The 24,774-nt window shown below is 53.1% G+C and overlaps 1 protein-coding gene across 6 annotated transcripts in view; it reads left to right on the forward strand.

Moving 5' to 3' along the window:
* Positions 1 to 24,774, forward strand: part of CACNB2 (calcium voltage-gated channel auxiliary subunit beta 2) — a 336,701-nt gene that overhangs the window by 300,327 nt on the left and 11,600 nt on the right. For all 6 annotated transcript variants that reach the window (XM_054171152.1, XM_054171153.1, XM_054171148.1 and 3 more), the window contains 2 exons: positions 1,819 to 1,928; positions 23,260 to 23,411. In XM_054171152.1, the coding sequence (XP_054027127.1) occupies positions 1,819 to 1,928; positions 23,260 to 23,411 (262 nt within the window). The remainder of the gene's footprint in view (positions 1 to 1,818; positions 1,929 to 23,259; positions 23,412 to 24,774) is intronic.

Here is a 24,774-nt window from a genome sequence, read left to right on the forward strand (position 1 = left end):
CCACTGTCCTGTCTACCTACTCCCTTTCCTTGAGATGATCTTGTCTGTGCACACCCCAGAGAGCTCCCCATCCTCCCTTTCTGGAGCTGATCTTGTCTGTGCACAGCCCAGCAGGTCTGGTACCAGTGCCCATTACACATTCTGTTGCCAGAGAGTCTTTTCACCATCCCCTCCCTGGGCAGCTGTAGCAAAGGTGATTTTATCTTTGTTGACTCACATGAGGAGAGACAAGATTTAGTCTCTTACACAATCCCTGCAGTGAGGGCTGGGGGTGCTGTCAGCAGTCCCTGCAGTGGGGGCTGGGGGTGCTGTCAGCAATCCCTGCAGTGAGGGCTGGGGGTGCTGTCAGCAGTCCCTGCAGTGAGGGCTGGGGGTGCTGTCAGCAATCCCTGCAGTGAGGGCTGGGGGTGCTGTCAGCAATCCCTGCAGTGAGGGCTGGGGGTGCTGTCAGCAATCCCTGCAGTGAGGGCTGGGGGTGCTGTCAGCAATCCCTGCAGTGAGGGCTGGGGGTGCTGTCAGCAGCCCCTGCAGTGGGGGCTGGGGGTGCTGTCAGCAATCCCTGCAGTGAGGGCTGGGGGTGCTGTCAGCAGTCCCTGCAGTGAGGGCTGGGGGTGCTGTCAGCAGTCCCTGCAGTGGGGGCTGGGGGTGCTGTCAGCAGCCCCTGCAGTGAGGGCTGGGGGTGCTGTCAGCAATCCCTGCAGTGAGGGCTGGGGGTGCTGTCAGCAGCCCCTGCAGTGAGGGCTGGGGGTGCTGTCAGCAGCCCCTGCAGTGAGGGCTGGGGGTGCTGTCAGCAGCCCCTGCAGTGGGGGCTGGGGGTGCTGTCAGCAGCCCCTGCAGTGAGGGCTGGGGGTGCTGTCAGCAGTCCCTGCAGTGAGGGCTGGGGGTGCTATCAGCAGCCCCTGCAGTGGGGGCTGGGGGTGCTGTCAGCAGCCCCTGCAGTGAGGGCTGGGGGTGCTGTCAGCAGTCCCTGCAGTGAGGGCTGGGGGTGCTATCAGCAGCCCCTGCAGTGAGGGCTGGGGGTGCTGTCAGCAATCCCTGCAGTGAGGGCTGGGGGTGCTGTCAGCAATCCCTGCAGTGAGGGCTGGGGGTGCTGTCAGCAGGCCCTGCAGTGAGGGCTGGGGGTGCTGTCAGCAGCCCCTGCAGTGAGGGCTGGGGGTGCTGTCAGCAATCCCTGCAGTGAGGGCTGGGGGTGCTGTCAGCAGTCCCTGCAGTGAGGGCTGGGGGTGCTGTCAGCAATCCCTGCAGTGAGGGCTGGGGGTGCTGTCAGCAGCCCCTGCAGTGAGGGCTGGGGGTGCTGTCAGCAGTCCCTGCAGTGAGGGCTGGGGGTGCTGTCAGCAGCCCCTGCAGTGGGGGCTGGGGGTGCTGTCAGCAATCCCTGCAGTGAGGGCTGGGGGTGCTGTCAGCAGCCCCTGCAGTGGGGGCTGGGGGTGCTGTCAGCAGCCCCTGCAGTGAGGGCTGGGGGTGCTGTCAGCAATCCCTGCAGTGAGGGCTGGGGGTGCTGTCAGCAATCCCTGCAGTGGGGGCTGGGGGTGCTGTCAGCAGCCCCTGCAGTGAGGGCTGGGGGTGCTGTCAGCAATCCCTGCAGTGAGGGCTGGGGGTGCTGTCAGCAATCCCTGCAGTGGGGGCTGGGGGTGCTGTCAGCAGCCCCTGCAGCAGCAGGAGGCACAGCTCTCTCCCCGTTCAGGCTGTGCACTGCAGACTGCGCTCCGGGGAGCTCCTTGCCTGTCACCTCAGCCACCTCCCGGCGCTAGCCTGTCTGTCCCTGCAGAGCCCTGCCAGGCGCTGACCTGCCGCTGTGTGCTGCTGTTGTCGTTGCAGGATCTCCATCACCCGGGTGACAGCAGACATCTCGCTGGCCAAGCGCTCGGTGCTGAACAACCCCAGCAAGCACGCCATCATCGAGCGCTCCAACACGCGCTCCAGCCTCGGTGAGTGCCTCCTGCCGCCCGCTCTGCGGCTCCCAGGGGGTGAGAATCACACACACGCAACCCCCCCAACATCAGGTTTGCCAGACCAGCTCAGCTGGAAGCAAATGAAAGCTGTAGAATCAGGATCATAGAACGTTAGGGGCTGGAAGGGACCTCCAGAGATAGAAGCATAGAAGCATAGAACTGTCAGGGCTGGAAGGGACCTCAAGGCTCAGCCAGTTCCAACCCCTCTGCCATGGCCAGGGACACCTCACACCACAGCCACCTCCAGCCTGGCTGCAAACACCTCCAGGCAGGAGGCTTCCACCACCTCCCTGGGCAACCTGTGCCAGGCTCTCACCACCCTCATGGGGAACAACTTCTTCCTCACAGCCAATCTTAATCTCCCCACTTCTACTTTTGCTCCATCCCCCCCAGTCCTATCCCTCCCTGACACCCTCAGAAGTCCCTCCCCAGCTTTCTTGGAGCCCCCTGCAGATCCTGGAAGGCCACAAGAAGGTCTCCTCAGAGCTTTCTCTTGCCTATACTGAACAGCCCCAATTCCCACCCCCCGCTGCCAGAGCAGGATCACCTAGGTAGGGCAGGCACGCATCCAGGTGGGTTTGGAAAGCCTCCAGAGAGGGGGACAGCAGACTACACCCCAGATGAATAAATTCAATGAGTCAATAAATTTTGGCCAGATTGTGGGCAGCCCCCCAAGATATAGGTTCAGCCCCCAAACATGTGATGTTCCTCATACTGCTGAGGGAGATCCTGCATTTCATGGGGGGAACCACCACTGCCACCACTGTATTTACAAGCAAGACTACAATCTACACTAACACTGTGTGTACAATCTACACTGTGCTTAGTCTACACTACCACTACATTTACAGACTACATTGTACTTACAGTCTACACTACCACTGTATTTGCAATCTACACTGTATTTACAATCTATACTACCCTTATATTTACAGCCTACACTGTACTTAGTCTACACTACCACAATAGTTACAATCTACACTGTATTTACAGTCTACACTACCACTGTATTTGCAGTCTACACTGTATTTACAATCTACACTGCCACTGTATTTACAATGTATACTGTATTTACAATCTACACTACCACTGTATTTACAGCCTACACTGTACTTAGTCTACACTACCACTATAGTTGCAATCTACACTGTATTTACAGCCTACACTACCACTGTATTTGCAATCTATATGTATTTACAATCTATACTACCACTGTATTTACAGTCTACACTACCACTGTATTTACAATCTACACTGTATTTACAGCCTACACTACCACTGTATTTGCAATCTATATGTGTTTACAATCTATACTACCCTTATATTTACAGCCTACACTGTACTTAGTCTAGACTACTATAGTTGCAATCTACACTGTATTTACAGCCTACACTACCACTGTATTTACAATGTATACTGTATTTACAATCTACACTACCACTGTATTTACAGCCTACACTGTACTTAGTCTACACTACCACTATAGTTGCAATCTACACTGTATTTACAGCCTACACTACCACTATAGTTACAATCTACACTGTATTTGCAGTCTACACTACCACTGTATTTGCAGTCTACACTGTATTTACAATCTACACTGCCACTGTATTTACAGTGCATACTGTATTTACAATCTACACTACCACTGTATTTACAGCCTACACTGTACTTAGTCTACACTACCACTATAGTTGCAATCTACACTGTATCTACAGTATACACTACCACTGTATTTGCAGTCTACACTGTATTTACAATCTACACTGCCACTGTATTTACAGTGCATACTGTATTTACAATCTACACTACCACTGTATTTACAGCCTACACTGTACTTAGTCTACACTACCACTATAGTTGCAATCTACACTGTATTTACAGCCTGCACTACCACTGTATTTGCAGTCTACACTGTATTTGCAATCTACACTACCACTGTATTTACAATCTACACTGTATTTACAGTCTACACTACCACTGTATTTGCAAGCAAAACTACAGTCTACACTGCCACTGTATTTACAATCATCTACACTGTACTTACAATCTATATTTTATTTACAATCTATACTACCCCTATGTATAGTATACACTGTACTTAGTCTACACTACCACTATAGTTGCAATCTACACTGTATTTACAGTCTACATTACCACTGTATTTGCAGTATACATTGTATTTACAATCTACACTACCACTGTTTTTACAATCTATACTGTATTTACAATCTATACTACCCCTATATTTACAGCCTACACTGTACTTAGTCTACACTACCACTATAGCTGCAATCTACACTATATTTGCAGTCTACACTACCACTGTATTTGCAGTCCACACTGTATTTACAATCTATACTACCCCTGTATTTACAATCTACACTGTATTTACAGTCTACACTAGCACTGTATTTACAAACTACACTGTATTTGCAATCTATACTACCCTTGTATTTACAGTCTACACTGTACTTAGTCTACACTACCACTATAGTTACATTCTACACTGTATTTACAGTCTACACTACCACTGTATTTACAAGCTACACTGTATTTACAGTCTACACTACCACTGTATTTACAAGCTACACTGTATTTACAGTCTACACTACCACTGTATTTGCAAGCAAATCTACAATCTACACTACCCCTGTATTTACAATCTTCTACGCTGTACCTACAATGTACACTACCCCTGTACTTGCAATCCACACTGTATTTTCCACCTGCAGTGCCACTGTATTTGCAAGCAAACCACACTCTGCCCTGGAATGCAATGAGTATGTGCAAACAGACAGTATTTACAATATTTGCAATGAATGAACAGCTCAAGGATCCCCCCCCCTGGGCAAGGACCAGGGGAAGCTACCAGCTTCTCCCTTCCTGCCTCCCCCTTACCCTGCTGTGCAAAAGGGACAAGAGACAGGAGCAGAGAAGGTCACAACAAAAGCAGTGCAGCCAAGGTCAAGCAGAAGCAAGTTAGTATCTGCCAGCCTGAGGAAGCCAGAAGAGAGAGAAATTGTTTGGGGAGCTAAGTCTTATGTTAGATATCTCTCCAATGGGATGGCTCAGAGCTATCATTGTTCTCCTTTTTTACACCCAACAGTGATCTATTTACATTGTACTACTTTCTCTTCAAGATCTGTGCAAAAGGTTTAAAGGCATAGCCTAAAACTATCCCAGCAGCCTGCTCTGAGCTGTACTGCTCCCACTGCACAGCCCTGAGCCAAAAGCAGCCTTCTCCCTGCTGGAGGAAATGGCCACTCCCACAGCTCAGAGATCCTGCCACCAGAAATGGCTTTAGGGTCCTTACCAGGCAGGCTCCACACAGAGCTGGTTTGGGTTTGTGCTGCTGACCTGCAGCTTGCATGGGATGGCCTAGGTTAGAAGAGCCCAGCTGGGTAGGGAGCACTCTCTGGTTGGGTTTCTGCCCCAGCACTGCTTTGTGTGGTGGTTTAAGCCTTAACTGGAGTTTAATCTACCAAAAACTAACCTGGAGTCGGTTTGGAGGTAGGAGAAGTACATTTTTTAACCAAATATATCTATAGCAATAACAGGGAGGGCTTACAAGGGTCAGGAATGAGGATGAATAGGTGAATATACCAAACCCAATGTGGATGGCCTTGCATCTCCCTTGGTGTGTGTGGATCTCAGTCCTTTAGAGAAGCCTGGGTGCAGCAGGGAGGAGGTCAGGCCTGGCCACGTGGCAGAGCTGGGAGGCCAGCAGCAGCTGTTGGTCCTGTCCAGCAGGCAAGGCAGGAGCAAAGAGCCAGATGGCTGCCATGCCCTCCCCCCCTTTATAGTCTTGCTGGACAGGAAGGGGGGGCAGAACAGACCAGCTTAGACTCTGGGGACCTCTCCTCCCAGGAGGGAGAAGCCACATCCACCTGGATCAGGTTTCTTTTGTCCCCTGGGGGAAGCAGGGCTCTCGCAACCCAACCCCTGCCCCAGGGTGGTGTAACCCAGCACACTTTGCTTGTGCCAATAAACAAACAACTCTGATTTAATCATGGAGTCATGGAATGGCTTAGGTTGGAAAGGACCTTGCAGAGGTCATCTACTCCAACCTCCCTGCCATGGGCAGGGACACCTCTCAACTAGAATCAGCTGCTCAGGGCCTCATCCATCCTGGCCTTGAACAATTCCAGAGACAGGATATCCACAGCCTCCCTGGGCAACCTGTTCCAGACTCTCATCACCCTCATAATGCAGAACTTCTTCCTCATCTCCAGTCTAACCCTGCTCTCCCTCATCTTCAAACCATTCCCCCCTGGCCTGTCTCTAGACACCCTCAGGAAAAGTTCTTCTGCAGCCTTCCTGTAGGATCCCTTCAGGTACTGTAAGGCAGCTTTAAGGTCCCCCTGGAGTCTTCTCATTTCCAGGCTGAACACCCCCAGCTCCCTCAGCCTGTGCTCACAGCAGAGCTGCTCCAACCCTTGGATCACCTTTGTGGCCTCCTCTGGACTCACTCCACAGCTCTGTGTCCTTCTCCTGCTGGGGACACCAGAACTGGAGGCAGGATGGGAGGTGAGGTCTGAGCAGAGCAGAGTCAAGGGGCAGAATCCTCTCTCCTGCCCTGCTGCCCACACTGCTCTGGCTGCAGCCCAGCACACAGCTGCCTGCTGGGCTGCAGGAGGGCACTGCTGGCTCCTGGGGAGCTGCTCAGCACCCAACACCCCCAGAACTTTTTCCTCAGGGCTGCTCTCAACCCTCTCTGCACTTCTTTTGAACAGAGCTGGAATTCTGTATTATGGCTGAGGGGCACCCAGCTGTGGAACCAAGAGAACCCTGATGATTAATTTCCCAAGCTGAACATCAAAATCTGTGCAGGTTTGTTCACCTCTGCACAAATATCTGCAGCAGTAAAGAGTGCATCATCTATTCCCCATCCTAAAACACTTTTATGTATGCAAGACACCTATCACAGAAAAATTATGTAGGGAAGCCAAAAAGTCTATACAAAAATGTATAAATGCAGCCCAAACAGCTTCATGCTGTGCAGAACCTTACCACTAAGGACATCAATCATAGAATGCTAGGGGTTGGAAGGGACCTCAAAATCTCATCCAGTCCACCCCCCCTGCCAGAGCAGGAGCACCTAGAGCAGCTCACACAGGAACACAGCCAGAATATCTCCAGAGAAGGAGACTCCACAACTCCCCTGGGCAGCCTGCTCCACTATTCCATCGCCCTCACAGTGAAAAGAGGGGGAGAAGAATATCTCTGGACCTACTCACCACAGCCCTTCTAATGCACCCCAGGATATCCTTGGCCTTCTTGGCCACAAGAGCACATTGCTGGCTCATGGGCATCCTTCTGTCCAGCAGGACTCTCCCCAGGTCCTTCTCCTCTGCGCTGCTGTCCAGCAGGTCAGTCCCCAGCCTCCCCTGTTCCATGGGGTTGTTCTTTCCCAGATGCAGGACTCCATCCTTGCCCTTGTTGGCTTTTCTTCCATTTCTCCCAGCTCCTGCTCTCCAGCCTGTCCAGGTCTCACTGAACTGCAGCACAGCCTGTGAGGGTGTCACCACTGCCACCAGTTTGCTATTACCAGCAAACTCTTTGCCCTCTGTGCCCTCATCCAGGTCGTTGATGAATATATTGAACAGTAGTGGTCCCAGGGCTGACCCCTGAGGCACACCACTAGACACAGGCCTCCAGCTAGACTCTGTCCCATGGTTTTTCATAGAGGTATTTAAATGAAAGTACTGACATAAACTCGGTTGGAGCCAGCCAAAAGATGGCAATGATTGTGTACATGTGTAAGTACGTGGATGGAGAGATGTGTCTGTGCCTGGATGTATGGATGTGTCTGTACCTGGATGGGGAGATGTGTCTGTGCCTGGATGTATGGATGTGTCTGTACCTGGATGCATGGATATGTTTGTACCTGGATGGAGAGATGTGTCTGTACCTGGATGCATGGATGTGTTTGTACCTGGATGGAGAGATGTTTCTGTGCCTGGATGGAGAGATGTGTCTGTACCTGGATGCATGGATGTGTTTGTACCTGGATGTATGGATGTGTTTATACCTGGATGGAGAGATGTGTCTGTGCCTGGATGTATGGATGTGTCTGTACCTGGATGGAGAGATGTGTTTGTACCTGAATGTATGGATGTGTCTGTGCCTGGATGTATGGATGTGTTTGTACCTGGATGTATGGATGTGTTTGTACCTGGATGGAGAGATGTGTTTGTACCTGGATGTATGGATGTGTTTGTACCTGGATGGAGAGATGTGTCTGTACCTGGATGTATGGATGTGTTTGTACCTGGATGGAGAGATGTGTCTGTGCCTGGATGTATGGATGTGTTTGTACCTGGATGCATGGATGTGTTTGTACCTGGATGTATGGATGTGTCTGTACCTGGATGCATGGATGTGTTTGTACCTGGATGTATGGATGTGTCTGTACCTGGATGTGTGGATATGTCTGTGCCTCGATGTATGGATGTGTCTGTACCTGGGTGTGTGGATATGTCTGTGCCTGGATGTATGGATGTGTCTGTACCTGGGTGTGTGGATATGTCTGTGCCTGGATGTATGGATGTGTCTGTACCTGGATGTGTGGATATGTCTGTGCCTGGATGCATGGATGTGTTTGTACCTGGATGTATGGATGTATTTGTACCTGGATGTATGGATGTGTCTGTACCTGGATGGAGAGATGTGTCTGTGCCTGGATGTATGGATGTGTCTGTACCTGGGTGTGTGGATATGTCTGTGCCTGGATGTATGGATGTGTCTGTACCTGGATGTGTGGATATGTCTGTGCCTGGATGCATGGATGTATTTGTACCTGGATGTATGGATCTGTCTGTACCTGGATGTGTGGATGTTCTGCTGATGACACCAAGCTGTGTGGTCTGGCTGGCACACTGGAGGGAAGGGATCCATCCAGAGGCGCCTGGACAGGCTGAGAGCTGGGCCAGTGCCAACCTCATCAGGTTCAACAAGGCCAAGTGCAGGGTCCTACAGCTGAATCGGGGCAGTCCCAAGAACAGAGCCAGGCTGGACAGAGAATGGCTGGAAAGCAGAGTTGAGGAGAGGGATTTTGGGGTGCTGGGTCAGGAGAAGCTGAACATGAGCTGGCAATGTGCACTTGCAGCCCTGAAACCAAGCCTGTCCTGGGCTCTGTCAAAAGCAGCGTGGGCAGCAGCTCGAGCCAGGGGATTTTGCCACTCTGCTCCGCTCTGGTCAGACTCCTCCTGGAGTCCTGCATCCAGCCCAGGAGCTCCTAACACAAGAAGGCCATGGAACTATTAGCACAGCTCCAGAGGAGCCACAAAGGTGATCTGAGGGCTGGAGCACCTCTCCAGGCTGGGCGAGTTGGGGGTTTTCAGCCTGGAGAAGAGAAGGCTCCGTAGAGACCTTCTAGCAGCCTTCCAGCATTTGAAGGTGGCTACAGGAGAGCCGGGGAGGGACTTTTGACAAAGGCTTGGAATGACAGGAGGAGGGAGGGCAGCTTCAAAGTGGAAGAAGCTGGATTTAGATCAGACATTAGGAGTACATTCCAGTGCCTTCAGTGATGCACTGGAACAGGTTACCCAGAGAAGCTGTGGAGGCTCCAAGCCTGCAAGTGTTGAAAGCCAGGTTGGATGGGGCCTTGAGTGACCTGATCTAGTAGGAGGTGTCCCTGCCCACAGCAGGGGAGGTGGAACTGGATGAAGCTTCCTTCCAGCCCAAACCATTCTGTGATTCTCTGAACCATGCCTGTGAGAAGCTGTGCTGCTCCCACCATGCTTCCCACAACCCAGCAGGCTCTGGGAGTTTGGCAGTGATTTGAGCAGTGCTTCAGCTGTGTGCTTCCAGGAGGCTTTGTGAAGATGATGAGAAAATGTGAGCCCATTATTAGAAGCTGCCCTTAACAGAGGCCAGGCTTGGCAGCTGGGTGGCTTAAAGACTCAGCTCTCCCTCAGCAAGGTCCAGCAGTGGTGCTGAGTGGAGCCTGCCCCCAGCAGACTGGATGAGGGCAGCCCAGCAGAGCTGAAGGGGGAAGATGCTCCTCTGTCGGCTCTCAGCCCCTGCTCTGCTGAGCACCATGCAATCTGGAGTACAAAGCTCTGTGCTTTAAAGAGCTTCTCCTGGAGGAGCAGGTGGCTGGGCCAAGGGAGGAAGGCATGTGGTGAAAATCCACTGTGGAAAAGATTGGAGCCATGGAGTGGGAGCTGGGATGTTTGGGCCCACGGGTGGATTCAGGTATGGAGGCCACGGGAGGATGAAAACCAGTCAGGAAGGACATCAGGGAGGACATCAGGGAGGGGGAAATGTAGCAGCAGCAGGTTGGGAGAAAAAATGAGATACCCCTGGAGTCAGAAAAGGGAACTGCTTTTGTGGGGTGATGGCAAAACTCTTGTGCAAGGCAAGAGAAGGCCCAAGGAGTGCTCCAGCTTGTTCCCTGTCTGCAGTGCATCTCGAGGCAGAACCAGAAAGTGTCCTTGTAGCCTGCTGCTGGGTGGCCTCTGCTAGCAGTGGCTCACAAAGATGACAACACAGCCCTGCTGTGAGTCCTTAGCTGGCCCAGGCAGCAGAGGGGAGTGGCAGTGTCACACTGCAAGTTCTGCTCTTCATTGTGTGGGGAAAATGGACAAACTCCAATGGGGAATTGGAATTGCTCAGTGAGTTGCTGCTGCACTTGCTGTGGAACTTAGTGTAGGAGGCCAGAAACTTCAGGAAAGCAAATGAGGTTCTCTGAAAGCATAATGGAGCTTTGAGGGGAGCAGGACATGAAGTAGTGATTTGACCAAAGCTTTTCTCTTTTCTGGCAGTGAATCAATTGGGTTTTAGCAGGAAAAGATTTCTGGGATCCAGGATTGAATTCCTGCTCATAAGGAGGAAACTCCATCAGCCATCTTCTGCCCTCCAAGTGATGCAAACCTCTTTGCAGTGTAGAACAGAGTCAAGTGCCTGCTGTATCTGCTTTGGAACAGGGATCTGTGCCAGTGTCCTGAGCACTGGGCTGTCTCTCTTCATCAGGCAGATGCTGATTCCCTGTTGAGAAAAGGGACAGTGCCAGTGGGAGAGGGGAGCCTGCTGCCTGCCACCCAATGGCCTGCAAGCTGCAGCACTGCACATGGTGTGCCCTGAGCCTGCCTTCTGAATCCCAGAAGCCTGCACACCAACTCATGGCCAGCACTTGGCACCTGGAGGGGCTTGGTGCCAGAGGTGGCACCCATGAAGCTCTCCAAGGACTGCTCAGACCTGGAGCTGAGCTCAGTGCTAGCATGATGCAGGCACAGAGGGAGGGGGCAGCCCTTTGCTCCCCATCCTGCCAGGCCCCTGCCAACTGCTCTGTCACTGAGCTCATACAGCACAAAGGTCACCTGCTTGAGATCCTTTTTGTTCTGGGAAATGAGTGACCCTCTCTTTGAGAACAGCCTCTTGAGTTACCAGCCCAGGGAAGTTCAATACTCTGCACACTGCTCAGAGTGGTTCCTAGCACAGCAGGCAGAGGACTGAGCTCCAGTATTTGGGACTAATTTTATAGATAAGCCAGGTTATCCAGCTGGAGGATCTGTGTACCTGGGTCACAGCCAGGTACAGAGATGTAAAGGAACACTCTGGTAATCAGGAGCATCCAAAGCAGCATGGCCAAAGATGGAGAGAGGGGATCCTGCCCCTCTGCTCACCAGCAGGGCTGTGTCCAGCTATGGGAGCCCAACACAAGAGAGACCTGGACCTGATGGAGAGGGTCCAGAGGAGGCCACAAAGATGATCAGGGAGCTGGAGAACCTCTGCTGTGGGGACAGGCTGGGAGGGTTGGGGCTGTGCAGCCTGGAGAGGAGAAGGCTCCAGGGAGACCTTAGAGCTGCATTTCAGTATCTGCAGGGAATCTGGAGGAAGCCTGGGGAGGGAGTGTTCAGATGGGCTGTGGGGATAGGACAAGGGGCAAGGGGTTGAAACTGGAGCAGGGCAGAGTCAGGTTGGACATCAGGAGGAAGTTCTGCGCAGCGAGGGTGGTGAGATGCTGAACAGGCTGCCCAGGGAGGTGGTTGAGGCTCTATCCCTGGAGACATTCAGGATCAGACTCAGTGTAGCCCTGGGCAGCCTGCTCTAGCTGGAGCTGTCCCTGCTGAGTGCAGAGGGATTGGACAAGATGCCCTTTGGGGGTCCCTTCCAACCCAGCCCAATCTGCCAGCCTGTGAGCAGGAATTGCCAGGAGGAGCAGGGCTCACAGCATTGCAGGGCAGTGTCAGTGGATCAGTGCTCCACACCCCTGTGGACTGAGAGTTTGCTTCCCTAAAGCAAGCAGTTAGAAAGAGACTTGGGATTGGACTCACTGCAAGCCAGTGCTACCAGTGGGCATTCTAGTGCCAGATCTCTCCAGGAATTGAACCAGGAGAGAGTCTCTGGTTTGTAGAGGTTTAGGAGGCCAGTGCAGCGCTCTGCTGTGTGAGAGCTGGTTTGGGTGTAAAGAGCAGGGTCTGCTTGCCAGTGCTGTTGCATGTTTAACCTGGGAAGTGCTGGAACTAAGGGTAGGGAAGGGGCAGTTGCTGCCTTTCTTTGAAAGCCTGGAAGGAGTCTGTCATTTCCAGAGGCCACTTTGCTCCAGGAAGGTGCAGCACACGGTTAAACCTCATCCAGCTAAACACCAGCCCCCATCTGCTTGGTTAACTTTCTCTGGACCCCTGCCATGTGCAGCAGCTGCCGAAGGAGCTTTCTGCTTTTGCTGCATTTCTTTGTGCAGAGGGCCCCACAGCTTTTTCTTGTTGTTTCTGTGTATGTTACACTTGTTATAACCTTGCCTCATGCTTTGTACCACGACCTGACTGTCTTGGCTTTCTCCATTCTTTGCTTCATCAATGCTCTCCCTTTCCAGATGTCCTGGGTATGTATACAAGCTTGCAACTGACTTGTCCTGCTGGTTTGTGTTCAGTGCTTTTATTGTGCCTCTCCTAACCGTGCCTTACTGCTAGACAAAAGCTGGTCCTCCCCTGGGCAGCCAAGGGTGGCTCTCAGAGAGTCTTGCTGGGTTTCCTGATTTGTTTTCAAGTAGTTCTAAAAATAATGCTGAGAATGAGAAGGCAAATGCTGAAGATCAGGGATCTGAGTGGAAATTCCTGTGGTGTGTGCACCTCTTTTCTGCCTGTTCTAACCCAGAGCTGTGAAGGCTGATGTTCATCATGCCCCGGGGTCTGTGGTAGATCCATTGCACTCTGCTGGTCTGGCATCTTGATTTGCTTTCTCTGTGCAGTAGCCACTCAGCCATGCCATGGACACAATCTGCATGTGCAGCTCAGCTCCCTGCTCTGGGAAGCTGTCTCTGGAGAATGCAGAGAGCTCCCACTCACAGCATCAGGTTGCTGCCCCAGAGTTTTGGCTTGGGAGAACAAGACATAAATGCTTCAAGGCACAGTGGCAGATTTCAGCCCTCTGGTTGTCCTCTCCTTGGGATGGATGTGGAAAGCCAGCTGAGGGCTGGAAACTGTGCCAACAATTTCTTGTGCAGATCTCTGAGATCTGTGTATGCACACAGTGGTGCTCTGGATTCACAGAATCATCCCAGAACTGTCAGGGTTGGAAGGGACCTCAAGGCTCAGCCAGTTCCAACCCCCCTGCCATGGCCAGGGACACCTCACACTGCAGCAGGTTGCTCACAGCCAAACCCATCCTGGCCTTCAAAACCTCCATGGTTGAGGCTGCTCCATGTTGGGTGGTTTAAAGACAGCTGTGGTACCTGAGGGGTTTCAAGGAAATGCTTTCCCAACTGTAAATTAAAAATGGACTTACAAGAGAGCTGCTGAAGCCTCCTACAGATCCTCCTCTGCTCACAGAGGCCATGGAGCAGGAATGCAAAACTGGGATGTAAGGATCTAATACCTGGAGTACTGTGTGCAGGTCTGGAGCCCTCAATAGAGGAAAGACCTGGACCTGATGGAGAGAGTGCAGAGGAGGGACACAAAAATGATCAGGGGGATGGAGCAGCTCTGCTACAAGGACAGGCTGAGGGAGCTGGGGGTGTTCAGCCTGGAGAAGAGAAGGCTCCAGGCAGACCTAAGAGCAGCCTGCCAGTACCTGAAGGGGGCTACAGGAAGGCTGCAGAGAGACTGTTTGCAAAGGCCTGCAGGGACAGGACCAGGGGCAATGGCTTCAAACTAGAGCAGAGCAGATTGAGATTGGATGTGAGGAACAAGTTCTGCACCAGGAGGGTAGTGGAACACTGGCACAGGTTGCCCAGGGAGGTGGTTGAGGCTCCATGCCTGGAGATACTCAAGGTGAGGCTGGCCAGGGCTCTGGGCAGCCTGATCCAGTGGAGGATGTCCCTGCTGAGTGCAGGAGGTTGGACTGGGTGAGCTTTGGAGGTCCCTTCCAACCCAGCCCATTCTATGACTCTATGATTAGGAAGAAATTCTTTAGAGTGACTCTGGCACAGGCTGCCCAGGGAGGCTGTGGATGTCCTCTCCCTGGAGGTGTTCGAGACCAGGCTGGATGAGGCCTTGGCCAACCTGGGCTGGTGGGAGGTGTCCTGCCCATGGCAGGGGGGTTGGAGCTAGATGATCTTGAAGGCCCTTTTCAACCCAAACCATTCTATGAATCTGAAGAAACTAGGCCCAGCCTGAGGTGGTGAGACCCATCCTGAACTATGCAGGGACACTTGCTTGGTGGTCCCATCAGTGTTCAGCTGCTTCTGTGCCCAACCTTGGCATCCCAGGTCCTCACTGACAGAGTGCAGCAGAGCTTAATGGTGGCAGCAGTGCTTTGCTGCTGCATGGCACCTTCTAGAGCTGCTGTGCTTCTACTTGGTGCAGGTGAGAGGGAGCCCAGGGGAGCCTGGGCACTCTCTCTGCTGCAATCCACTGGTTTAAACCTGGCACAAGGAGCAGAAGCATCCCATGAATGCCATTGTTTTGCTAGCCCAAAGAAGCAGAGGGGGAAGCAGAGATCTTCCTGTGCTGTGTAGTCTTTGAAGACACTCTGTGGTTTGGATCTTGGCATAATTACAGTGTTCATTTCAGGAGCTCTTAGTCCTTTATAAATAGCTCTTTGGTGATGCTGAGGCTTCCAGACAGTGCATTGTATCTGTAAATACCTCCTGGAGGTGTGTGTCTGTGTCTCTGTGTCTCCCTGTGTCTGTGTCTCTGTGTGTCTGTCTGTCTGCAGCCAGGGCCTTCTACAGCTCCCTGCAGGGAGGTTGCAGTGAGGAGGGGACAGCCTCTGCTCCTTGGTGCCAAGCCACAGGAGCAGAGGCAGTGGTTCCAAGCTGCCCCAGGGGAGGTTCAGGCTGGCTGCTAGGAAATCTTTCTTGCCTGGAAGGGTTCTGAGGCATTGGAATGTTCTGCCCAGGGCAGTGCTGGAGTCCCCATCCCTGGAGGTGTTCAAGCAGTGCTTAGGGACATGGTTTAGTACTGGTTTGAAAGTTGGACTGGGTGAGCTTGCAGGTCTCTTCCAACTGGATGTTTTCTGTGATGCTGAATTCTGGCTGAGAGGAGCCTCAAGAGCAGGCCCCTGCAGCACCTCACCCCACAGCTGCCCTGCAGCACAGCCCAGGCAGCAGAACCAGGCACAGCAGCAGCCTCACTCCTCTCTCTGCTCTGGTCTGAAGCCATTGCCCCTGGTCCTGTCCCTGCTGGCCTTTGCAAACAGTCTCTCTGCAGCCTTCTTGTAGCCCTCTTCTGGTACTGGCAAGCTGCTAATTGGAATGGAATGGAATGGAATGGAATGGAATGGAATGGAATAGAATAGAACCGAACCAGGTTGGAAAAGACCTTTGAGATCATCAAGTCCAACCTATCACCCAGCACCATCTGATCAACTAACCCATGGCACCAATCACCCATCCAGTCTCTTCATAGGTCTCCCTGGAGCCTTCTCTTCTCCAGGCTGACAGGCAGCTCCCTCAGCCTGTCCTTGCAGCAGAGCTGTTCCAGCCCCCTGGTGATTTTCATGGCTCTCCTCTAGACCCTCTCCATCAGGTCCAGGTCCTTCTTGTGATGAGGGCTCCAGACCTGTACACAGAGCACCAGCTATGGTCTCAGCAGAGCTGAGCAGAGGGGCAGAATCCCCTCCCTTGCCCTTCTGGCCACACTTCTCTTGCTGCAGCCCAGCCTCTGCTTGGCTCTCTGGGCTGCAAGTGCTCACTGCTGGCTCCTGTTGAGCTTCTCCTCCCCCAGCACTCCCAAGGCCTTTTCTTCAGGGCTGCTCTCTATCCAGTCCCTGCCCAGCCTGGATTGGTGCCTGGGATTGCCCTGAGCCAGCTGCAGGACCTTGCCCTTGGTCTTGTTGAACCTCCTGAGGTTGTCCTGGGCCCAGCTCTGCAGCCTGTCCAGGTCCCTCTGGATGGATCCTTCCCTCCAGCTGTCAGCAGCACCACACAGCTTGGTGTCATCAGCAAACCTGCTGGGGGTGACCAAAACAGTGCCCCTGACAGCATAGGCCTGAATCATGGAATCACCTTGCTTGGAAAAGCCCTTTAGGATCAGCCAGTCCCCTTTAGGATCAGCCAGTCCCCTTTAGGATCATTCAGTCCCCTTTAGGATCACCCAGTCCAACCATTTTCTGCCTCTGCCAAGGCTGGGGCTGAACCATGGCCCTCAGCACCACATCCCTGCCTCTTGGAAACACCTCCAGGGTGTGAAGTTCAACAGAGGAGGCTGCTGAAGCCAAGTGTGTTCAGCTGGCAGTCAGTGAGTGTCACTGTTCCTGCTGGAGGTGAGAACCTGCAAGCAATATTCTGTGCTTCAAATCTCATCTTCTCCTCACATCTCTGTCACCACAGTGCCATCTCACCAGGGTCTTCCTTACACACAGTGCTGATGTAGCCACTGCTCTGCCCAGCTCTGTCCCAGGGACTCCTGGCTGCTAGGAATGCTTTCTGCCCAGCTTGGAGAGCTGCCTGTGTTCCTCCAGCTTTGCAGAGCAGTCTTCTTCTACCATGGCATTGCCTAAGTCAAGTAAAGTCCACCAGAGCTCAGCTGGTTCCTGATGAACTGGCACAGATGCTGGGCAGGGTTGCTGGGTCTTTGCCTTTCCTCTAGGTGGAACTATTGGCATGACCCTGTTTGATTTTCACTCCTTATGGTCCAGCTGATGTCAGAAGCATGTCTCTGCCCCCAGAATGGCATAAGCCATGCCCTTGTGCTCTCCTTGCACTGAACTTCTGTTCATTCCAGGGAACAGCAGGGGTGGTAGAAGCCTCTTCCCTGGAGGTGTTTGCAGCCAGGCTGGATGTGGCTGTGAGCAACCTGCTGCAGTGTGAGGTGCCCCTGGCCATGGCAGGGGGGTTGGAGCTGGCTGAGCCTTGAGGTCCCTCCCAAGCCTGACCATTCTGTGATTCTAATGTATGGCAGTCAGTCTAAATGGGCACTGTTTAAAGCTGGCTGGGAGAGCTGCACTGTTTGTTCCTCCAAGCTGACCTCCTTGTGCTGAGTGCTGCTGTCATTTGCTATCTGTTTCCATTCTGCTAACCAAGGAGGCCATAGCCAGAACTGTCAGGGCCACTGGAACATCTGATGGCTGATTTCTGGGTTTGGGTGTCATAGCTGCTTCACCAGCAGTCAGTAGCCATTGCCACAGGAGATCTAATGATGCTTAAGCCTCTCATTGTGATTGCCAAATACAGCTCACAGGCTCACAGGATGTTAGGGGTTGGAAGGGACCTCTGGAGATCTTCCAGTCCAAGCCCCCTGCCAGAGCAGGGCCACAGAATCCAGCACAGGGCACACAGGAACACATCCAGACAGGGCTGCAAAGGCTCCAGAGAAGGAGACTCCACAACCTCTCTGGGCAGCCTGCTCCAGGGCTCTGGGACCCTTGCAGTAAAGAAGTTCCTCCTTGTGTTGAGGTGAAACCTCCTGTGCTGCAGCTTACATCCATTGCCCCTTGTCCTATCCCAGGGTGCAACTGAGCAGAGCCTGTGCCCTCCCTCCTGGCCCCCAGCCCTCAGAGATTTATAAACGTTTATTAAACCCCCTCTAAGTCTTCTCTTTTCCAGACTGAACAGCCCCAGGTCCCCCAGCCTCTCCTCCCCAGGCAGTGCTCCAGTCCCCTCATCATCCTCATTCATTGGAGTTAACTGTTCCAGCCTCACTGTTCTGCCTCTCCAGTACATCAGAAGGGACAGGGTTATGAAGAGATGAGATGCATGGAGGTGGCAAGATTGCTGAGCTATTACTGTGCTGCTCTGAAGATCCCACACTGTCATTGTTCTCAGCTCCCTGCTTTAACCAGGGTGACATCTGTGTTGCTGTCCTCACAGGGGATTTAGGGCTCTCTGCTTACTTCAGGCAACAGAATCAAAGAATCATAGAATCAACCAGGTTGGAAAGGACCTCAGAGATCATCAAGTCCAACCTAACACCTAATACCCAACACCTCCTGACAACTAAACCATGGCTCCAAGTGCCACATCCAAGCCTTTCTTGAACACCTCCAGGGATGGTGACTCCACCACCTCCCTGGGCAGCACATCCCAGTGGCCAATCTCTCTTGCTGGGAAGAATTTCTTCCTCATCTCCAGCCTAAACCTTCCCTGGCACAGCTTGAGACTGTGTCCTCTTGTTCTGGTGCTGGCTGCCTGGGAGAAGAGACCAACCCCCGCCTGGCTACAACCTCCCTTCAGGGAGTTGCAGAGAGCAAGAAGGTCTCCCCTGAGCCTCCTCTTCTCCAGGCTAAGCAACCCCAGCTCCTCACAGGGCTGTGCTCCAGACCCCTCCCCAGCCTCCTTGCCCTGAGAGCAAATTGTCTTGTGAGGATGGGATCTTTACAGGTGGGGAATTTGTGTTCTGAGAGATGCTGCAAAGAGGGACAGAGCAGAGCTGCTGCAGCAGGGGCAGATACAGCCTTTGTCAGCTAAAAAGAGAACCTGCTGCTATTTAAGTAATTGCAGCAATCTTGTGAGCAGTTAAAAGTTGGGATCCAGGGAAGGCTTCAAGCAAAATGCAGACTTCTGCAGCAGCTGAGGGCCAGGAGATCAGGACCTCTCTGGGTGGTAATCTTCCCTTCCTTCTTGCCTGTGGAGAGGTGGAGGCACAACAACCTCGTTCATCAACCCTGCTCTGCAGCTCCTTGAACTTCTCTGCTGTAGCCAAGTTAAGCCAAGGAAGCACTGAAATAGTTTCTAGTTGATTGAAAAACCTCTCTCTCCATCTGCAGACTGAGGTGGAAGCTCTTGGTTCACAGCACCAGAGGTTCCTGCAGGCATTGCCCTGGGCATGGCTCGCAGCAGGAGATGCCCTGAGGCCTGCTCTGCCCTAGCAAAGGGCTGTTTCAAGGGCTGTAGCAGGGGATGTGGTTACAGAGTCACAGAAACATTCAGGCTGGGAAAGACCCTCAGGGTCACCAAGTCCAACCACTGACCCTGCTCTGCAAGGCTCACCCCTAAACCATAGCCCCAAGCACCACATCCAAACCACCTTTAAACACAGCCAGGCTTGGGGACTCCACCACCTCCCTGGGCAGCCTCTGCCAATCTCTGACCACTCTGGCTGGGAACAAATGTTTCTTACTGCCCAGTCTACCCCTGCCCTGCTGCAGCTTGAGGCCATTCCCTCTTGCTCTGTCACTCATTCCCTGGGAGAAGAGACCAGCACCAAGCTCTCCACAACCTCCTTGCAGGGAGCTGTAGACAGCCAGGAGGTCTCCCCTCAGCCTCCTCTCTTTCACACTAACCATCCCCAGCTCCTTCAGTCACTCCTCACAAGATTTCTTCTCCAGGCCCTTCCCAGCTTCCTTGCCCTGCTCTGCCCTGGCTCCAGCACCTCCACATCTCTCTGGCATTGAGCTGCCCAACCCTGGACACAATACTCCAGCTGTGGCCTGCCCAGAGCTGAGTCCCAGGGGACAATCCCCTCCCTGCTGCTGCTGGACACAGCATTGCTGATCCCAGCCAGGAGGCCTTTGGCTTTCTTGGCCCCCTGGGCACACTGCTGGCTCCTCTTCAGCTGCTTGGCCATCAGCACCCCCAGGTCCCTTTCTGCCAGCAGCTTTCAGCCACACTGCCCCAAGCCTGCAGCCTTGCTTGGGGTTGTTGTGCCCCAAGGACAGGACCTGGCACTTGGCCTTGTTGAAGCTCCTCCTGTGAGTGGTGGCCATGAATCCAACCTATCCAAGTCCCTCTGCAGTCCCTCCCTGCCCTGGTGCAGATCAACTCTCCACCTAATTTGGTGTCACCTGTGAGCTTGCTGCTGACACACTCTGTCTCTTCATCAGGGGCACCAAGAAAGATGTGAAACAGAAGTGGTCCCAGCCCTGAGCCCTGAGGAGCACCACCTGTGCCTGGCTGCCAGCTGGATTGAGCACCACTCTGGGCCCTTTTCCCAGCCAGGGCTTTAGCCAGCAGATTGTGTGCTCAGAGTTCACAGAGATGTGCTCTGTACTGGCAGAAAAGTGCTTCCAGCAGTTCAGCAAATACTGATTCCCCTCACAGTGCTCTGAGCAGCTGACAAAAAGATTTGGCTGGCTGTGAGTTGCCTTGCAGAAGGGGTTGGAGCAGTCTGGGCTGGCCTTAAAGTGCTCCAGTAACAGGTGGTGTTGTGCTGGCTGAAGTGCTGAGCCTGGTTTGAAGTTGCAGGAGAGCAATGGCAGCTCGTGGTCAGAGCAGGGTGACACATCAGCTCTGATGTGTTTATGTTCTGAATGGCATTTGGACTTCAGTTAGGCAGAGACAGAGACTGCCTGCCACCAAAGCACCCAGCTGAGGGGAATGCAGCATTCCAAGAAGATCTCTGTGCAACCATGCTGCAGCTAATGGAGTTGTCAACGTGCCAAGAACCATCAGAAGTTCTGCCTTCAAACCTCTGCTTCTCCTGCAGACAGCAGCTGGGCCACAGTGCTCCCCTGGACAAGCAGGGAGCAGGCAGTGATGCCTCCACAGCAGCACTCTGTGCTCTCTGCTGGCTCTGTCTGGTTGGCCTGCTCTCTGTCAGAGCTGGAGAGAGCTGCAACCAGATGGAGGAGGTCTCTAAGAGACCCACAACCTCCTCCAGCAGACAACATCATATTTAGATCTTCTGAAGATGTTCACAGGCTCACAGGATGTTAGATCCAAAGAGCTTCCAGTCCAACCCCCTGCCAGGGCAGGACCACAGGATCCAGCACAGGTCACACAGGAACACATCCAGACAGGACTGCAAAGGCTCCAGAGAAGGAGACTCCACAACCTCTCTGGGCAGCCTGCTCCAGGGCTCTGTCACCATCAACGTGAGGATGTTCCTCCTCATGCTGAGGTGGAACCTTCTGTGCTGTATCCATTGCCCCTTGTCCTATCCCAGGGCACAGTGAGCAGAGGCTGCCCCTATCCCTGTCCCTCCCTTCCTGACCCCCAGCCCTCAGCTATTTATAAACATTTATTAAATTGCCTCTTAGTCTTTTCTGAACTGAACAGCCCCAGGGCTCTCAGCCTCTCCTCCCCAGGCAGTGCTCCAGGCCCTGCAGCATCCTTGTAGCCTCCCTTGGACTCTCTCCAGCAGATCCCTGTCCCTCCTGAGCTGGGGAGCCCAGAGCTGGATGCAATATTCCAGGTGAGGTCTCATCAGGGCAGAGCAGAGGGGGAGGAGAACCTCCCTGGCTCTGCTGGCCACACTCCTCTGAATGCAGCCCAGGACCCCATTGGCCTTCTTGGCCCCCAGGGCACATTGCTGTCCCATGCAGAACTTGCTGCCCAGCAGCACTCCCAGGTCCTTCTCCTGGGGCTGCTCTCCAGCAGATCCCCTCCCAGCCTGTACTGTAAGTTCATCTCAGGAGCCACCAACTGATCTGGAACTGGAAGTCTTTGAGCTTGGGCTGCTTTGCTGGCAGTTTTGCAACATGCCTGATTTGTTGCTTTTCTACTCTAAGTTCACAGTAATCAGTGTCTTCTCCCCTCTTCCAAGAGCCCATTTGCTGTGGGAAGCTCACTCTGGCCAGCTCAGGCAGTCTGTGTCCTCAGGCAGGGCAAAATACTTCTGCCAGCACAATAGATAAGAAAGAAACACTCTGAGAAGGAAGTTTTTGGTAACCCCCTGCTGACATTTCAGGCTTTGATGTTTATCTTCTAATGTTTACTCTGAACAGGCTAGATATCTAAGCTGGCTTTGCTTCATGGAGGGAAACAAGCCTGCAGGATGGCATGGGCATTCCTGGAAGGTGTTTGCAGCCAGGCTGGATGTGGCTGTGAGCAACCTGCTGCAGTGTGAGGTGTCCCTGGCCATGGCAGGGGGGTTGGAACTGGCTGAGCCTTGAGGTCCCTTCCAACCCTGACAGCTCTGGGATGATTCTGTGAATCCAGGGCACCACTGTGTGCATACACAGATCTCAGAGATCTGCACAAGAAATTGTTGGCACAGTTTCCAGCCCTCAGCTGGCTTTCCACATCCATCCCAAGGAGAGGACAACCAGAGGGCTGGAATCTGCCACTGTGCCTTGAAGCATTTATGTCTTGTTCTCCCAAGCCAAAACTCAGGGGCAGCAACCTGATGCTGTGAGTGGGAGCTCTCTGCATTCTCCAGAGACAGCTTCCCAGAGCAGGGAGCTCAGCTTCTGGAGTGTGTCTCTGCAGTCAGCCTAGAGCAAGATTCAAGCAGTTCAAGGAAGGTTTTGCCCTTACAAAGAGTTAGGTTTGTTTCATTGGGGAATGAAGGACACTTCCTGCATCACTTGTAAGAGTGGATGCAATCCATCTGTCCTGGAGGGGTTTGGCCTGGAAACTATGCCAGGCAGGCAGGGAGGGTGCTGTGGAGTTGGAGGCAAGAGGTATCAGAAGGTCTTTGCAGGGCAATCACCTTTCCAGAACTCCTGCAGTTGGGAGTAGGGTCCCATGGCATTATTTGGGCTATGGAATTACTTGGCTTAAAAGCTGGGTTTGCACAGTGATCTGATTGTTCATATGGTACCATACTGAAGGCCAGTGTCTGAAGGAAACCTCCAGAGCTTTGATGAGCTGAAGTGAAGGGGAAAAGGAGAGCTCTCTGCTGGAGACACCTCAGTACATCTTTGCTGCCTGTCTCAGCCCCTCCAGCTTGAGCAAACTGATTAACAGTCTGAGCTGAAGCTATTTACAGGCAGGAAATGAAGGGCATGGGAAGGCTGCTGTGTGCTGCTGTGTGCTGCAGCAAGCCTTCCTCCCTCTCTTTTGCTCTGACATCCCTGGGCTGGGGGCTTCCAACAACACCTGCCTGCAGGCAGGGGGTGCAGGAAGCAGTGGCTGGGGGGAGAGGGGCAGGACCTGGGGCTGACTGCTGCGGTGTGCCATGCAGCTGCAGGGCTCCCAGCTCCTGCCCAGCCTGGGGAGGGGCAGCACATCCCTCTGGCACGTTCTGACACTTGTGAAACCAAAGCCCCTGGGAACATTTCCCTAACTCTGATGTGGTTTTCTTTGCCTTACCTGCAGCTGAAGTTCAAAGTGAAATCGAAAGGATTTTCGAGCTGGCAAGGACACTGCAGCTGGTGGTGCTGGATGCTGACACCATTAACCACCCAGCTCAGCTGAGCAAAACCTCTCTGGCTCCCATCATAGTCTATGTAAAGATTTCTTCTCCTAAGGTAAATATTTGCACCACTTTCCTGCTGTTTCAGTCTTTCCTTGGTGTTTGTTTGGGGTTTTATGTCCCCTCCTCCGTGGTCTACCATGCAGCCAGCCACAGCTCCTCATTAAAGCTCAGAGCTGTAGATTGTTGCTGCTGCTTCCCTTTGGATAGGGAAATGTTATGGATCAATGCAGGATCTTAGCTTTGGTGCTACCAAACCCCATTTTGGAGAAGCTGCTGCAGCTCCAGTGCTTTGGTTGGTTGGTTATTCAATTGGAGTTGTGTTTGCAGTACCAATCACCTACCTAATGCTCACAGTTTGGTACACCCAAGAGTCTCGCATGGGTGTCAGACTGATTGGTGCACCACAGAATATCTTTGATTTGAAGAGACCTTTGAGACCATCCAGTCCAGTCCTTGACCCAGCACTGCCCTGGGTCACTCAGCACCAAACCATGGCCCTAAGCACCAGCTCCACACACTGCTTCAACACCTCCGGGGATGGGGACTCCAGCACTGCCCTGGGCACAACATTCCAAGGCCTCAGAACCCTTCCAGGCAAGAAAGATTTCCTAGCAGCCAGCCTGAACCTCCCCTGGGGCAGCTTGCAACCATTGCCTCTGCTCCTGGCCCTTGCCACCAAGGAGCAGAGGCTGTCCCCTCCTCACTGCAACCTCCCTGCAGGGAGCTGCAGAGAGCAAGGAGGTCTCCCTCAGCCTCCTCTTCTCCAGCCGTGGCACCAAGGGCCTCATCCAGGCTCTTCCTAAACACCTCCAGGGATGGTGACTCCACCACCTCCCTGGGCAGCACATCCCAATGGCCAATCTCTCTTGCTGGGAAGAACTTCTTCCTAACATCCAGCCTCAACCTCCCCTGGCACAGCTTGAGACTGTGTCCTCTTGTTCTGGTGCTGCTTGCCTGGGAGAAGAGACCAACCCCCACCTGGCTGTGGGAGCTGTAGAGAGCAAGGAGGTCTCCCTCAGCCTCCTCTTCTCCAGCCTCAACACCCCCAGCTCCCTCAGCCCCTCCTCTAGCCCAGGGGCTCCAGGCCCTTCTCCAGCCTGTCCCTTGACACCAAGGAGCAGAGGCTGCCCCCTCCTCACTGCAACCTCCCTGCAGGTAGAACTTTAACATCTCCTGGTACTGTGCTCTGTGGAAAAAATACCTGCAGAGACTTCTTGAAGAGGCATTTGGAAGAGAAGAATCAGAGAATTGTCAGGGGTGGAAGGGACCTCAAGGCTCAGCCAGTTCCAACCCCCCTGCCATGGCCAGGGACACCTCACACCAGCTTGGAACCAATCAAAGCCAGAAGCAGCACAAAGAAATAGGAGGGGAGCTTTTGAGTGCTCTTAACAAGAAAGGAGATGTTGGGAAGTAGA

This window comes from Dryobates pubescens, chromosome 21, assembly GCF_014839835.1.
Source record: "Dryobates pubescens isolate bDryPub1 chromosome 21, bDryPub1.pri, whole genome shotgun sequence".
NCBI lineage: Eukaryota > Metazoa > Chordata > Aves > Piciformes > Picidae > Dryobates > Dryobates pubescens.